This window comes from Lissotriton vulgaris, chromosome 2_1 (genome assembly GCF_964263255.1).
Source record: "Lissotriton vulgaris chromosome 2_1, aLisVul1.2, whole genome shotgun sequence".
Classification (NCBI taxonomy): domain Eukaryota; kingdom Metazoa; phylum Chordata; class Amphibia; order Caudata; family Salamandridae; genus Lissotriton; species Lissotriton vulgaris.
The window spans coordinates 114985650-115003477 of record NC_141687.1 but is presented as its reverse complement, the minus strand read 5'-3'; the positions used below and the strand labels follow the sequence as shown (position 1 = coordinate 115003477).

At 45.6% G+C, this 17828-nt stretch overlaps 1 protein-coding gene across 1 annotated transcript in view; it reads right to left on the bottom strand.

Annotated features, from left to right (window-relative positions):
- LOC147729663 (tricarboxylate transport protein, mitochondrial-like) overlaps positions 1-17828 on the bottom strand; it is a 256901-nt gene that overhangs the window by 99165 nt on the left and 139908 nt on the right. Inside the window, exon 4 of the mRNA XM_086954545.1 lies at positions 11556-11694. Coding sequence (XP_086810671.1) covers positions 11556-11694 — 139 coding nt within the window. The remainder of the gene's footprint in view (positions 1-11555; positions 11695-17828) is intronic.

Genomic DNA, 17828 nt, shown 5'->3' with positions numbered 1-17828 from the left:
CCCACCCGGGTCCGCCGAGATGCCGCCATTGGGAGTCGGAGTGCCTCAGGGCTCTGTACTGAGCCCCACTCTATTTAACATCCTTATGACCCCTCTGGCGACACTGGCGGAGTCCTACGGGGCCCGGATCGTCTCTTATGCTGACGACACCCAGCTTCTATTCACCTGTCGTAAGAGCGAAGAGTTCGATGGAGAAAGGATCTGCGAGTGCCTTGGGGCTGTCTTTAGCTGGTTTTCACACAACAGCCTCAAATGCAACTCGGACAAATCCGAAATACTATTCTTCGGATGCCCATCAGAACCAGATTGGCAGGGATGGTGGCCTGCCGACATGTTCCCTCCCACTCAGTCCTCTAAGTGGGCTAAGAACCTGGGGGTTAAAATTGACAACGAGCTCTCGCTCAAATCCCAGGTTTCCACTCTTACGGGAACATGCTTTGGGATACTCAGAATGTTGCGCAAGTTCTTTCCCCTTCTCTCGGAGGAACATCGGAGGATCACTGTTCAGGCACTCATAGGGTCCAGATTGGACTATGCAAATGTCCTATATCTGGGTCTGCCTGAATACCTCCTCCAGCGTTTGCAGGTTACTCAGAACGCTGCTGCTCGTGCAATTTTTGGCCTGCACCGCCGCACCAGTGCCTCCAATCTCCTCGTATCCCTTCACTGGCTTCCGGTGCGGAAGAGGATACTTTTCAAGGCCATGACTCTCGCCCATAAGGCCTTGCATGGCAATGGTGCCAAATATCTTCAGAGGAGGCTGGACTTCTATCGACCTGTACGATCCCTCAGGTCAGAAGCTTTGGCTTTGGCTCGGGTGCCACGCATCAAAAGGGCTCGGCTAGGCGGCCGGTCCTTTAGCTTTCTTGCTCCGCAGCTATGGAATTCCTTACCGGTGTCCTTGCGAAACACCGCTAACCTGCTTGCCTTCAGAAAAGACTTAAAAACCTGGCTGTTCACTGGATAATCTGCCCCCTCTTTAGGCCCCTGCTCTTTTTACTGTTATGTTTTCCAGCTCTTTCTTTGGTCTGGAGCACAAAAGCGCCGGGACACTCCTTTGGAGTAGCCGTTGCGCTATAAAAGTCCCATTTAACATAACATAACATAACAGTGCTATAGCCCATTTCTAAGCTGTCTCCAAGACTACCCCGGGCCGTGTACAGCAGTTTAAACCATTTTGTGGCCCTTAACAAAAAGGTGAAGCAATGTGAAGAAAGAGGGCTGCTGTTCTTTACATCAAAATTTAAGCTTTCTATTCAGCCTTCTTCGCACTGCTGTTTAGTATTCATTTAGCATTCAGGATTGCGCTAGCAGCAAGTATTACATCTATCATTTACAAGTTACTGAGACAAGTACCAAAATAATAAATGCCATTTTGGAGTTGTTCCATTTTCAGCAACAACGTAACAAGTACATAATACAGAGCGAGAAACTGCCAGCTGCAAGTTGTCACAAAGATCAACGCTACAGAAATGGTTTGGATTTTGAAAAACAAAATGATTTAAATATGAGACTACAATGTACTTTGATAGTCTCAAGTGTAAATATCGGTTACATCGAATATGATTAGGCATCCGTTCTAGGTCATAGTGTTGTACGGCTTGCACTTTCTCAAGTAAAAGTGGGTTTCGTTGTACAACAAACGTTGGACTGGTGCAAGACTGAATCTGAGCACCCCTCAGGAGATGTCTGCTTATAGTCCTGCTAGCTCAGAGTGCACCATGTGCAACCCCTAAACCTACGGGGTAACTAATATGTGTGCAACCTCACAACACAACAACCCTGATCCCTAAAGGATATCCAGGTAACAGATCTCGAACCCATTCGCTCAGCCACATATTCAAACCCAAAGAGATACACAAGAAATACACCACATGCTGTTTCAATATATATTGGAGCATTGTGATTCTTGAGTATATGTGCACTGCAATGATTAAAAGAAGAACAAAGAATAATGTGATTAGCATTACAAGAATGGTGAAAAAGAGGAACAATTCAAGGATTTTGCAGATTACACAAAACTATATGCTTGCATAAAAGTACTGTAATATACTATACTCCTACCTAGCGCATTCTACCCCATCATGTCTAAGGAGAGTTGATCTGGCAAATCCCTGTCCTGGTGGTCTGATTCAACATTATCTGTTTGTAAGTGTCAGCAAGCTTTCGGCAGAGTAGGACAGTATTCCTTGCATGAAGTGACAGGAATCAGCTGAGCTGGAATTCCGGCATGGACCAACCTCTCAGTGCCAGCAAAATGCCCCTCTGAATAAACAAAAGCTTGATGTCAAATATACAATACCATCCTCCATGTTACTGTGCTGAAGCCCAAGTTAAGCCACTATTGTTTATCCTATTGTGATAGCTTAGTTGCAGAGCGACTAAAACCAATTAACATCTTGAGTGCTGAACTTAGCTCTTGTACAGAAAGTTAAAGGTGGTATGATATAGTGCCTACAAAATGGTACTGTAAGCAAACTTAGTTTGAATAATATTATCTTGGGTATGCATGCAAATGAATGTGTGTCAAATGTCACTGTGTAAATGAGGGAAGAAGGCAACGTGTGCATGTAAAATGGCAATTTCTTAACCTGCCCTAATACCTCTACATGACAATAGGAAGCTGCAACTTCTATTTTATTACACACCAATTATACAAGCTCAGGTGTCTTAGACCTGAATCCACATCATCATAAGGGCATGTACCCAACACACACTGTCCCATTAGAACTTTACATACATTCCCAGCAAGTAATTGTCACATCATATTCATTCATTTCAGACCTTATCACTGCAATGAACCTTGATGCTGTTTTCATTACAGAAACCTGGTTGTCCCCAATCGCACCAATCTTCAACATTATAGTCCCACAAGACTGTACGGCCTGATTAAGAGTTTGGTGGACAGTGTTATTCCATCACAAATGTGACGGATATCCCATATGCCAAATTCCAATTCCAATATATCCTATGGAACTTGTAATATGGCGGACCGGATATCCATCACGTTTGTGACAGAATGTCCTATCTGTCAAAGTCTTAATCAGGCCCTATAGTATCCAACAACATAACATACAGAACAAGACAAAAGCCAGCAAAGCAGTGATCCATCAACCTCCCTAGATCTGCTAAATTAACCCATCCCAACCTGTCAGCTCATTTGAACTGTGCTGCCACTTCTAGCAGCAAACCATCCACACCTTCATATTCCAGATCATATACTAACCACGCCCTCCTCATTGACATATAGAGCATTCTACTCCAACCAAAACATCTTTCTCTGCAACTACAAACTTACAGGAGATGCTGCAACCCAGATCATAAAAGCAAACCTAGACTCTATAAAGGAGGATCACTTTTATCACTCAACATATTATATTCTCGATGTACACCAAAGGAAGCACCAAGGATTACAGCTGCTTCACTATGACCATGGCCATCTGTGCAAGCCACTCTCCCAGAAAAGTGGAAGGGCAGCCACATACAACAGAAGCCACCACATCTCAGCCACATACAACAGAAGCCCACTAAACTTGTCAAGATCATTAAAGACATCCCTGCCAATGCACTGTAGAGAGCTTCTTAATGCTGGCAAGAACTTCATAGCCCAACTACAACATCAGGGCTGTCCTACACTTCCTACCCCATTTACTTCTAATGGCAGTTGATAGCCATGCTCCACTCAAGAATACCCCAATTGCAAGAGTCATACCACATCAGAAGAGGAAATGGGGTCAGGTCTACAAAAAAAATCCGATGGCATGCGCTCCACACACAGACAGCTCATCTCAGCAGCCAACACAACCAAATGCACCACTTCAGTCAACAAAGCAACAATAGAAGCAAAGCACGTACTGAAACACTCAAACTCAGTCAATGGCTTCTCTTCCAGCCCACTCTACAGAGGAGTCCTTCGTAAACAAGAGTGACATCATTAGGCAACACATTATCGCCTCTCACCCATCAACATGATCACCACAATCCCTCCTCTCAGCACACCTGAAAAGACCACCTTCAACACTCTCAGATGACCTAGACACCTACTGCTGTGAATGTGACAAAACATTTGGTCATTGTCCCAACATAACACATCTGTGCCATTGCTCTGACAGATAATTTCTAAGTCCTCATTACCTCTTTCACCCAAAGCATTTTCTCAGATTCTCTCAAGAATAGAAAAATACAGAAACTATTAAATAAAGCCAAAATTAACTAGCCGGTTTTAGGTTACCCATCTTCCTATCTTCCTGGGGAATACTATTTAAAAAGGCCATTACCAACTCACTACTCAAGAAAATCAAGGATGAGAATCCCCTACAGGACTACCAGTTTAAGAGTACAGTCGCCATCCAACTGTTCGATAGAGAAATCCAGGTCACAGCAACTCTAGTCTGATGGCTAAGTTACTTACCTGTAATCCTAGTTCTCTTCCAGGGGTATCCTCATCAAAGTCATAAGCACTGAATATTCACGCCCACGTGTGGGGACCACGGAAATAATATACAAATATATATGTAAATCATATATAACTAGCTCCAAATATATGTATGCACATATATCATTTTTTCTCACACCACTGCAGCCCCAAAACTGAGGCTAAACAATGTAATTACTCATACATGCACTGAATTAGCAAGGAAATAAAAAAACACATTAAACTCTGTGTTTTAATGAGCAAAACCCTCATAAATCCTGAAAATTGCTAATAAATAGACCTTGTTATCCCAAAGGCTGCATTGTACAGCAATAGCATAGAAAATGAAACCATTTCCAACAAATAAAACTGGCACCGTGCCTTTAAGGCAGCCATGACCCCTGGCTTCCCATCATGCCTCAGGGGTGACAGTTAGGTCAGTTGTTCTTTGCATAACCCTGAAGACAGGGCTCAATAATAAATTAGAAACACATTGCTCAGATCTCATTTGCCTGGGGAGGCGGGTGGGTTGCTTATGACTTTGATAAGGATACCCCTGGAAGAGAACTAGGATTACAGGTAAGTAACTTATCCTTCTCTTCCAGGGGATCCTCATCAATAGTCATAAGCACTGAATAGAATAGCAAGCCCAACCAATCACCTGCAGGCAAATGAGAAGAAAACATGACCCAACCAAAAAATTTGTAACAGCTAAACTCAGCTGTTAAACAGATTCCGCAAGGAGGCTTGGCCTACTTGGGTATCTGCTCAAGTGTCTGAATATAGACAGTAATGTCTGGTAAATGTATGGAAGGACCTCCAAGTGGCCGCCTTACAAATCTCAGACATAGGCACATTATTAAGAAAAGGCATAGTAGCCGCTTTCCCTCTGGTGGAATATGCCTTGGGAGAAAACCCCAGGGTCTGCGCCAACTGATAAGCCAACTTAATACAAGAAACTATCCACCTTGAGATAGAACGTTTCGAGGCTGCATAACCTGGTCTGATCGATCCATAGTTGATAAATAACTGATCAGACTGACGTATAGCTTTGGACTAATCAAGATAAAATTTCAGAACTCTTTTCAGATCCAAAGAATGCAATGCCCTCTCAGCAGAGTGGGGGGATTGGGAAAAAGGTGGGCAGAGAGATGGTCTGGTTTACATGAAAATCTGATACCACCTTAGGTAGAAAAGAAGGATGTGTTCTCAACACTACCCTATTCAAATGGAACACTGTGTAAGGTTCTTTAGAACAGAGAGCTTACATTTCACTCAACCTGCGAGCTGACATGATTGCTACCAAAAAAGCAGCCTTCCACGAAATATGCTGCAAAGTTGCTTTATGAATGGGTTCAAAAGGTGGACCCATCAATTTTGATAGCACCAGGTTCAACTCCCAGGGGGGTGACGGAGGTCGTACTGGAGGATAAACCTTTTTCAACCCCTGCAGAAAATCCTTCACAGGCTGCGCCTGGAAAAAAGAAGGTTGGGAAGGTGAACGCCTATAAGCTGTTATAGCAGCCAAATGCACCTTAAAAGAATTAAACTTCAATCCTGCTTTAGCCAGATAAAATAAATAAGGAAGAATAACTTCTTCCTGACCCCTGATAGGATGACAATTCTTCTGCATACACCACATGTAGAAACGCTTCCACTTGCATGCATAGGAATGCCTTGTGGAAGGACGTCTTGCCTCTTTTAAGATGGACATGCAGTCTTGCGGCAGTCCTAGGTGGCTTATTGTATGACCTCAGGAGCCATGCTGCCAGGTTCAGTGACGGAAGGTTGGGATGATGAATCCTCCTGTTCATCTTGGATAGCAGGTCCAGCCTGCATGGCAGCTTCCTGTGCGGGGTCACTGATAGATGGAGAAGGTCTGTGTACCACCATTGTCTCGGACAATCGGGGGCAATGAGGATCATCGTTGTGTACGAGTTCGTCAGCTTGCTCACCACCTTCGGGATCAGGGGAAGGGGTGAAAAGGCGTACACAAATTCCCCTGACCAGTCTATCAAAAGGGCATTCCCTTTCGATCCTGGTCGGTAGAATCTTGAGGCGAAGTATCGGCATTTGGTGTTTTCGTCGTCCCAAAAGAGATCTATGGTGGGACGACCCCAAGAGTGGAAAATGTCTTCGACTACCTCGTTGTTGAGAACCCAATCTTCTCTGTCTTCGAAATGCCGGCTTAGAGCGTCCGCCCTCACATTCTGTTGTCCTAGAGGTGGACTGCTTTGATTGAAAGATTGCGAGCCAGGAGCCAATGCCAAATGTTTTGGGCCTCAAGCAAAAGGGTCAGTGAGCGTGTCCCTCCCTGCTTGTTCAGGTAGTACATTGTGGTGGTGTTGTCCGTCTGTACTAACACTGACGAGTTCTGAATCGAGGGAAGGACCGCTTTGAGGGCTAAGTGGACTGCCCTCAACTCCAGCATTTTGATGTGGTAAGTAAGCTCTTTGGGGGAACAACAGACCTTGCATTTGGAGATGACCTATGTGTGCTCTTCATCCTTGCAAAGATGCATCTGGAATTAACGTCTGGGCAGGAGAGGTTGATGGAACAGAATTCCGACCTGCATATTTTTCTTGTTTGTCCACCAAGGAATGGACGCTCGCGCTGCGTCGGACAGTGTGATTTTGTCGTCCCAGCGTGCAGACTGTTGGTCCTACTTGTCCTCCAGATCCTGCTGAGGAGTACACATTCGTAGTCTGGCATTCGGGACCAGGAAAATGCAGGATGCCATCGACCCTAGCAGGGAGGCAATACTTCGCACCTTTAGGTCTTTGCTGAGAAGCACCAGCTGACACTACTGAGCTATGGAACACTGTCACTCCTCTGAAGGAAACACTTTTTCTACCTCAGAGTCTAGCAGAGCCCCTAGGAAAGGAATCTTCTGCGTAGGCTGTGAGATTGACTTGTTGCAGTTCACATGCAGACCCAACTGGTGGCAGAGGTCGATGCAGCTCATAAATTGATTTCTTACACTGTCTGGGGAAGGACCTTTTAACAGCCAGTCCTCCAGGTATGGGTAAACAAAGACACCCCTGCTGCGTAGAGCGGCTGCGACCACTGCGCCACACTTCGTGAACACTCGGGGCGCTGACTTCAACCCGAACGGGAGGACTTTGAACTGGTAGTGAGAGGTCCCCACCCGGAACCGAAGGAATCTTCTGTGATTGTGAGCGATCGGCACATGAAAATATGCATCTTGTAGGTCCAGCGACACATCCAATCTCCTCTCCTGAGATGCAGATATATTTGATGAAGCGCCAAAATACGAAACCTCTCTTTCTTGACATACAGGTTGAGGGTTCTCAAGTCCAGAATGGGCATGTGTTCTCCCTTCTGGCTCTTTTTCCTGACTAGAAAATATCGAGAATACACTCCTTTCCCCCTTTGAGAAATTGGCACCCACTCGATGGCTGACTTTTCGAGAAGGATAGCCACTTCCTTTTTCAGAAGTTCCGCTGATGACTTGACGTTGGGATTGGAGGAATGGGTGGAGGCAGTTGTTGGAAACAAAGACAGTGTTGAAGTGTAGCTAACATCCAGCCATCTTTTGTAATGGTATGCCACTCTTCCATATGATGAGCGATGCTTCCTCCAACTGGAGTGGTTAACGGTGCTGGGGGGGGAAGGAAGAACTCATGGTTTGGATTGGGCTTTGTTGTAATTGCTGCCCTGGCACTGATTTCCACTACCTCTGGAATTACGCCTGCCTCTATATTGAGTCTTCTGCTGCCCCTGTTGGTCCTGACCCTTCTGCCACTGAGGGGTTTGAACCCTCTGCTTGGAAGTATCTTTATTGTAGGGGTGAAACCTCCTTCGAAATTCTTTTTTCTTTTCAAGCCCCACAGCTTTAAGAGTGTCTAAGTCTGCCTTCATCCGCTGCATCTCTTCATCGGTACTTGCCCCAAACAACGATGTTCCTGAATAAGGCAAGTTCAAGATCAGGGATTGAGCTTCTGGTTTCAATGCAGTAAGACGTAGCCATGAAGACCTTCTTGCACACACTCCATGAGCATAGCAATGCGCTGAGAGGGTCGCACCGTCTGCTGCAGCGCTGATGATTTGGTTGGAGACTTGGCTGCCCTCCCAGAGAATCTCCTCAAAGTCTTTTCGATCCTCCTGCGGAAGTTTCTTGATGAACCGCTGCAGAGAATCCCACAGGGACCTATCATAGCGGCCCAACAGCGCTTCCGCATTAGATACTTTCAGGAATGAGGCTGAGGTGTTGCAGACTCTTCTTCCCCATGAATCCTGCGACTTGCTCTTCTTATCAGGAGGTACTGTGGAGGAGGAAGCTACAGCATGGGATTTTCTCGCCGCTGCGATGATGACCGAGTCTGGTGGCAGGTCGGCTCTAAGGAAGAGTGGATCCTCCTCTGGCGAGCGATATTTCTTAAGAATCCTCGCTGGAGAGGCCTTTATTGTCGCCGGCATGAGGAACACCTCCATAACTGGTTCTATAATCCCCGGAACCAAGGGTAGCAGAGGTTTGGGCGCAGACCTGTGAGGTAAAGTCTTGAAAATAACTGAGGTTTTGGTCTGGTGCGTTGTCATAGGGACTCCCAGCTTAAGAGCCCCTCTGCCCAAGATATCTTGAAAGGTAAAGATGTCATCCACGGGAGATATTCTGGATGGAGGACTGACTGTCAAGGTCGGAAAATAATCCCTATGAGATCGAGTAGGGGAAGAGGAAGAAGTGGGAGATCTGCGTTCCCTTCTTCTGCTCCTAGACCTGGACCTCCGTCTGCTGGAGCGCACCGGGGTGCGCAATCGTTCTCTGGGCCTGGACACTAGTCTGTTCCGATCTGTTGCCAGCCTGGCCGCTGTTTCCTTTTCTGACGCCCAGTGATGGAGAGGCCTGTACCATCTTGGTGACAACCTGATGGAGGGCGACTTCTGAGTATCTCTCCTCACAGGCGAACTTGTTGGCGGAGGTGATCTCCTCTGTTCATTCAGTGAACGAGCAGGAGAATGTCTGGACCTCTCACTGTCAGAGGAATATATCACTACATCTGGAGACCTACTCCAGTGAGAAGAGTGAGAGCCTAAAGAAGATGATGAAAGGCTCACTGGAGGCGAATTCTCTCTGGAAAGACTTCTAGAGCAGGATCGCGAGCGACTCCGTGATGCCTGATCCGCTGGACCCCTCTTCCTTTTAGCAGGAAGACTCCTGCCCCCAGGATAATGTTCATCAGACCTAGAGTGTCTCTCTGAGGTCATCTCTCCCTCTGCCGCCAACGCCGACTGTGCAGATCTCTGCTGCGACGGCGGTCTGTGACCTGGCGACGGAGCTGGTAAACTCGCGTCAGAGGTTTCTGGACCAACGTGGACCTGGGCAGGACCGGCCTCGACACCGATGAAGGAAGATGCCGCCGAGGCTAGTTGAACCTCTCCTTGCGGAGATCTATGGCTCGACGTCAAACGCCTCTGGGATTCAGATGGAGAGACTAGCCTCAACGTCGGCCTTCCGTGTTGAGAAGTCGACAACATATAACTCTACGTCGAGGGTCGGTGCTTTGACGCAGCCGGAGGATGCTTCGTCGTCGAGCGCCGATGGTGCGGCGTCGACGGAGACTGTCTCGACTTCGAGCGCCGGTGATGCGTCGACGGAGTGTGTCTCGACGTCGAGCGCCAGTGGTGAGGCGACGACAAAGTGTGTCTCGACGTCGATGGTGAGGCGACGATGGAGTGTGTCTCGACGTCAAGCGCCGGTGGTGGGAAGCTGACAGAGTGTGCCTCGACGTTGAACGCTTATGACTAGGCGTCGACGGATGAAGCTTTGCCATCAAAGGCCTGTGATGCTTCGTCGACGACGGCTGTCTCGACGTTGAGCTCCTATGCGTCAACGGATATCTCTCCCTCGATGCTGAACGTCGCCCGGTTGACGTCAGCAGAGGTACCGTGGTTTGTGACGTTGAAGTCTTCATCGTCGAAGGAAGATGACTGGTCTTTGACGTCTTCTTCGTCGCCGCTGGAAGCTTCGACACCGATCCAGACGCTGGTGAACAAGTCGGGACTTCTCTCGACGCCGATCGCAACATCCGTTTTTTCTGTCTCTTAGGAGACCTACCTCTTTCAAAGAGGCCATAGATCCTTATCCTCTCTCTATCCTTGAGGGTTCTCCTAGAAAGATCCTTGAAGTGTTCAGAAATGTCTGCAGAGTGTGTCTCAGGGAGACAGAGGATACACACAGGGTGTGTATCAGTCCTGGCCTCCTTCTTCCCACAGGATGGGCCGGTGTCTTAAAAAGAAGGCATTTTGACAAAAATATTCCTTTTTTTGAAAACCAAAAATGGCAGCACTAACACTCTAAGCCTAAAAGATGTTGAGTGAAAGCAAAAATTGAGGAAAATTACTAGTATTTTTTGACAGAAAGTCAAAAAAGATAGGAGCTGTTAAACCAGGGTCCTGACTGAAGGAGCCGGAAAGAACAACTGACCTAACTGTCACCCCTGAAGCATGAAGGGAAGCCAGGGGTCATGGCTGCCTTAAAGGCACGGTGCCAGTTTTATTTGTGGGAAAGGGTTTCATTTTCTATGCTATTGCTTTACAATGCACCCTATGGGCTAACAATGTCTAGCAATTTTCAGGATTTATGAGTGTTTTGCCCATTAAAACACAGAGTTCAAGGGCTATTTGACCTAATGTGTTTTTAATTTCCTTGCTAATTCAGTGCATGTATGAGTAATTACATTGTTTAGCCCCAGTTTTGGGGCTGCATTGGTGTGAGAAAAAATGATATAGGTGCATACATATATTTGGAGCTAGGTATATATGATTTACATATATATATTACATATATATTTTTATATTATTTCCGGGGTCCCCGCACGTGGGCTGGAATACTCAGTGCTTATGACTATTGATGAGGATCTCCTGGAAGAGAACTTTCTCTTATCAATCTTCAATGCTGTCTTGAAACCCCGTAGTCCCCTTCTTTGGTACTTCGCTCTTCTGCCTAGTGAATAGTTTGGTGCTCTATAAATACCATACACACAACAACACAGCAGATGTTATAAATTGAGTATTTCCAACTTTTTCTAAAAAACAACTTTTAAAGGCATTCAACTAAATAACTGGTTCAATTCTGAAGAAAAAAGTGGAAAATCTGATCACAAGAATTAATTTGACATACCTTAATTGTTTCCATTGGGCAGACAATTAGAATGGCCTCTGAAACACCAGCTCCAAGACCACAAAGCAGACTTGTTTTACTGTCCAGCTTTCCAGTTGAACGCTTTACCTGATTGCTCAGGAACTCAAACGTTCCAAACCTGAAAAACAACACATAACTGCTATACTCTGGTTTACAGTATGCCACCACTTTATACTTATGCAAATAGCTGGCAATACTCCTGTCCATTTATCTACTTGTCCTCTATTAATCTCCTCCACATTATCAATTCTGGGGCATTATTTCGTTTGTCTACCTTTACAATTTCAGTAGTGACGATTCAAAGCCAGGGGAGACGGGTTGGCACTTAAAGAGACTAATTAACTTGAAAGCATGCCAGAGCTTCTAGCCTGTGGATAAAACTTTTCCCTGTTCATACATTGGAATTTCCCTTTCCCATCACTTTAGAAGTCACTTCACTTACCTTACCGAATTCTATTCATTGTGAATTATTTTGGGGAAGCCATTTAAAACTATGCCAGCATCATGCCTTCTATTTACAACTCATTCACTTATTACTATTTTTGTTTTATTTGGATAAGTGTGGAGACGTGTGAATCCAATCGGAACTTAAATCAGTAGAAACTTACTAGGGAATGTCTGTATCGTCAACAGAAGAAAATTTTACTGGCCTGCAAAAGCATTTCCCCATTGTGTGCATTTTTTTCACTCCATAAATACTGAATAGCATCACACGTGTGCAGTATCCATGATATTGTTTTGAGTAGAGAAAAATAACTTGTCAAATATAAAAGAAATCCCTGGCAAAGCAAAGGCAACCTTTAGTCAATATCCTTTTTTGACTTTTACAGCACGTTTATGGAATATACAGTGTTGCAAACCAAACTTAACTTACTTTCTCTTGCTTAAAATGTAAAAAAATATGTCTAGTCACACATTAACATCCCAAAGAGCAAAAAGGGCAGTATTACTATGTGAGCGAAGGAGTACTTCTTTCTATAATACAGCCGAGTGAAAAATGGAGATGGATAGAGTGAGAGAGGAAACAAGTGTGTTTGATCCCAGGTAAACACCATCTCTCCATGGGCCATCCCACTTCAGGTGGCTGGTCTCTGTGGTGTCGAGCTACTTTAGAGCAGGTCATCAAAACTCCAAAATGTGCAGCTCTATTTGCTTTGGTCTGCTGTGTAGCCTTACACACTAGCATGGCACACGTGGAGTTAGAATAATAAATACACACTTCATTTCAGTCAATGCCCAGCCAAAGTATAAACAGATATGGTGTGGATAGGCACTATTGTTTAAGATGTTTACTAATATTGATGGATGGCCATATTTGTCAGGAACTAAATACACAGTAACAATAGATAAGGAGCTAGCAAGCAGGAGTGTTTAAAAGGAACAACAACAAAAACAAAGGGCACACTTGGCAGAAAGCAAGTAAACTATACATGGAAGCGAAGGCAGTAGGGAAAAGAAGGTACCAAACTTGAACTGTAACAAAGGTAAGGGGAACGAAAGCAAGCACCGAGATAAATAAAAATACAGATGGAGTGAAAGTACATGGATTAAGGATACACTAAACAGTGCTGGCTTAAATTAAGGAAGCACTGTAGGTAGGGGTAGTAACATAGGACAAGGATTAACTAACTAAACTTTAGGAATTCAGGAAACAAGGGGTCAGTCAGATAGGAACACTGATACAATGACCAATGCTGGACTCGAGGAACCTGGGGCATAAAAGAGCTCACTGTAATGACATACCTCAGGTGTGAGCATGTTAGCACCTGCAGCCCCAGGTGTGCTGAATTCCTCCACACATTCTTGGCCTGCGAGGGGTGGAGACAAAGCCGTATTCAGGGAATTCTAGGTATTGGAGTTTTAGCATAAGCAGAATTGCTTCCACAAAGCCCGGAATGGATTGGGACGTAACTGAAATTTCCAAATTACGTCCAAGAGCCTGGAAATAAGAATGTGGGCATAGTAGGTCTAGAAGCATATATGACCCCTGGACGGTTCCAGACTCTTAGCCAGTGTCTACAGCTTTCTAGATTGCAGTAGTCAATGGCTGAAAGGGCTGTTGAAATACCACTTTCATTAAATGTATCTGCAAGCATGTGAATGTTGTCTAACGGCAATAACTTTCGGTAACCAGCTAGAGCCATCTACACGCTAGACCAAAAAACAAGCATTTGCAATGCAATAGGTCTCGCATTTACTTAAGTTTGAGCTATTGGCATTGTAAATGACAATGCCTTTTATTTATGTTTTCGTTTTAAAAACAAAGAAAAGGCATTGTCATTTACAATGTCAATAACTTAAACTCCCACAAATGCTAGACCTATTGCTTTGCAAATGATTTTTGCTTTTAGTTTGCCTAGTGGAAGCACGTACAATGCTTTTACTTTCTGGGCCATATGGTTAATTGAATGATTGGTGCACCCACACATCAAAGCACACCTGATGCGCAGACCTCTTTTTATAGACCCAAAGAGGTGGCCTCTTCACACCACCCAAATTAATATTTCATAGCCCCATTACCGCCACCAAAGCGCCTGAGCCAGGACTGGTCAATGTACTCTGAAGTTTTAACGTGTGGGTGGCATAAACATGAAATTAAGGAGGCTACACGTTGAGGGGGAAGTTATTTCATAGTTTAGTGACCATGTCTCTAAATCCCAAACGCTATGATCAAAATGTGGGAAATTGGACCATTGGCTCTAGTGGCTGCAATCATGGGTCTCGTTTTTTTTGTACTATACACCCCCTACTCCAAGTACGGACTGCTGGAGCAAGTCAACACAGATGCAAAGAAAACGTACATTAGGCCCTGCCAATCCTATCTACAGAGGACAATCCGATTTCTGAATGTCTCTTGTGATCCACCCCCACCCCTCAAAGCCCACAACCTCACATGTTGAAGTAAAAGCTGCACTTTCAACCTTCAAAGTGCCCCGTTGCAATGGGAATTACGCTGCACCATGGGGTTCTGCAGCTGTCGCAGGCATCCTCGCCTGTCACATCCACTCCTTTGAAGGCGGAATGTCTTCTCTGGAACCGTCACCACTGGAGCTTTCAAGCTGCTCGCATGGCCAGTGCAGAAGAACATTCAGTGTCTTCGTTCCGCTGTCCCACCGACTTACACTGTCTTCCGCATCCCTGACGTCTGTGCCAATGCTCCAGACTCAACCACCCCTGGCAGTATCATTTGCGCGTCTAATTGTTTTTGTCACATGTCGTGCCAATAAAGAACCTGGCTGGCGTTCTAACACTCATCGAAAGCAACTTAAAGGGGTGCACGATTTTCAGACCACATGGAAATATACAGAACATTCAAGTGTAAGAAAAAATACAAGTTCGAAAAATACACTCTGCTTTAAAGGAGGACGGATATATGGCAGAAAATTACAACCATGTGTGCCAAAAAATGAGCAATCACCCAATAGAGACACCCAAGGCAGCTGCAGGAAATGGAACTATGAAGCCACTCGAATTAAAAGTAGTGAATGCATACCAGCAACCTGAAACTCTAGCGATTCTGGCATGTCGGAATCCCAGCTATGGCTAAATGCACTGCGCTTACAACATCGCGGGCGCACTCTGGAAGTCAGGCAGCCTTTGTTTGGACGTGGGCGGGGCCCGTCAAAGAAACAGGAAGTAACCTCCGAGGAGGACGTCCAGAAACATGCAGGCTCCACGCTGAAGTCCCGGGGCGCTTCAGAGAGACCGGGCGAAAGAGCAAGGGCAGACTACATGGCAACAGAGGCAACACGGGGCTCCCAAGTGGTGAGGAGACCCCTGTGGCGTGCCAAATGACGGCCCAGGAACCTGCACACCGAGCCGGTAAGTGAGAGCTTGCAGGTTGTTGGAAGAAAAGTGTGCGCGCGCGCGCGTGTGTGCGCGCGAGTGTGTCTGTGTGTGTTTGTGCGCGTGTGTGCCTGTGTGTGTGAATGTATGCATGCATGCATGCGTGCGTGTGTAAAAAGAGCCGATGACTGGTGGGGGATGGAAAGTGAAAGTAACCAGCGCGAGTGTGTTTTAGTCTGTGTGGTGGCTGGCTGTGTGCGCACGCGTGGACGGAGCCGACGTGCGCGTTCGCGCACCCAAATCCTGGAGAAAAGCTAGTAACACCCTCTTGTCCGTCATTCCCCCGAAGTCGATAACTATAGTTGTCGATCTGGACTGCATCCTACGGATGCTTACCAGCTCGACCTAAAAAGGAGTAAACCTAAACATAAATGAACATAATTTTCAAGTAGGTAGGTGCACTTTGAATGATAAGACAATGCTTCATTGTTTAGTATACAATGAAAACCATTAAATGTGTTTAGAACATGTACCCCTATTAACAAGCATTTGCAATGCAATAGGTCTCGCATTTACGAGAGTTTAAGCTATTGGCATTGTAAATGACAATGCCTTTTATTTATATTTTAAAAACAAAAACAAAAATAAAAGGCATTGTTATTTGCAATGTCAATAGCTCAAACCCGTGGAGATGTAAGACCTATTGCATTGCAAATGCTTGTTAGATTAGTGAGTAGAAAAGCTCCCTTTCGGCCCCGCAGCAAATTCATTAAATAAAAAAATGCTGCTGCTTAAGTGAAAGCGGACCGATGCTGCAAATAAATAGTGCTTAACAACTTATGAAGGAGACCGAGTAAAAGTTTCAGTTCTCATGGGGTCACAAATGGCTACAGGGTGGTAACAAGGAGGGACTAATAAGCCTCATTATCAATCGGAAGCAAGATTTTACCAAGGAAAATGACACCAGCCAATCAAAAATATGGGCGGAGAGAAGGCGAGGTTTCCACAGCATACTAGACTACTACATGCCTCGCAGAGCGAGCGGTGCATGTCCGCTGCCACTAGGCTCGACCTAAAAAGGGAGAGCAGGTAGAAATAACTGTTTGCTCCATCTCTACTTTTGTTGCGCTTTATTGACAATATAACTGACTGTCATCAGCATTCCGACCACTTTGACCCATTGGAGTGTTTGAGACACTCTAAGATGGCTGACGTTTCCCAAGTCTGTAGATAAACATAGGGACCAAGTCCTTCCCCTCTGTTTGCAGCTCGACCATTATTTACTTCATGGTGGCTGTATTTACAATCTACGATTCAGAAAAAGGGGTGGTGATGAACAGAGTGTCTGAATTAAGCAGACCACTCTTACCCAGTCAAGGTATCAGGGCTGAATCCATCACCGTTATTTAGCTCACTGCATCACCCCAGTTCAGAACCTGGCTATATGCAAATTAGTCTGACCCAGTGCCTCATGGGAACAGGGCAGACCAAACTACCAAGCCAATTCTTCACCGGAAAGGAGACAAGCTTCCGGGGACCGGTATCTGGCATTTCAGCCGTCGTCGGCCCGGCTTGCTTGAATCCTGGTGGTGCAGTGAGCAAGGGACTCATGTCTGAGTATACTCTGCCACACCTATAGTGGCCAAAAACGATCCAGAAAAAGGGGTGGTGATGAACAGAGTGTCTGAATTAAGCAGACCACTGATCTGTTGACTGGGTATGAGTGTTCTGTTTAATTCAGATACTCTGTCCATCACCACCCCCTTTTCTGAATCGTTTTGTCCACCATAAGCGTGGAAGGATATACTCAGATGTGAGTCCCTTGCTCATTGCACCATCAGGATTCAAGCAAGCTGGGCCGAAGACGGCTGTAATGCCAGAAACCGGTCCCCGGAAGCTTGTTTCCTTCCCAGTATAAGAATTGGCTTGGTAGTTTGGTCTGCCCTGTTTCCATGATGCACTGGGCCAGGGACAGACTAATTTGCATGTAGCCAGGTTCTGAGCTGGGATGGTGCAATGAGCTAAAAAACGGTGATGGATCAAGCCCTGATCTGTTGACTGGGTATGAGTGTTCTGTTTAATTCAGATACTCTGTCCATCACCACCCCCTTTTCTGAATCGTATTTAAAATCTAGTCAGGTGTCACCCCTTTTTCATTCGCTGCGGACCGATGCTATACAGCCCGAACATGGAACACGCCACTTTGCAGAAGCGCTTGCTGAACCATGTAAGTAAATGGAGTGCGGTGCCCATATTGATTGAAGCGGTAGCGTTAATCTCTGGCTTAGAATGCTGTAGGCGATAGCTTCAATATTATGAGGCACTTTACGCTCTGCTTGTGGTTCACAAAAACATAGGACGTTAGAGGCTCCCCAGAATTTCGCTGATTCTGGCGGCCAAGACCCAAGCTAATGCTATTTTTAACTGCTGATTGAGCCTAACTTTTTGTTAATATCATCTAAGCAT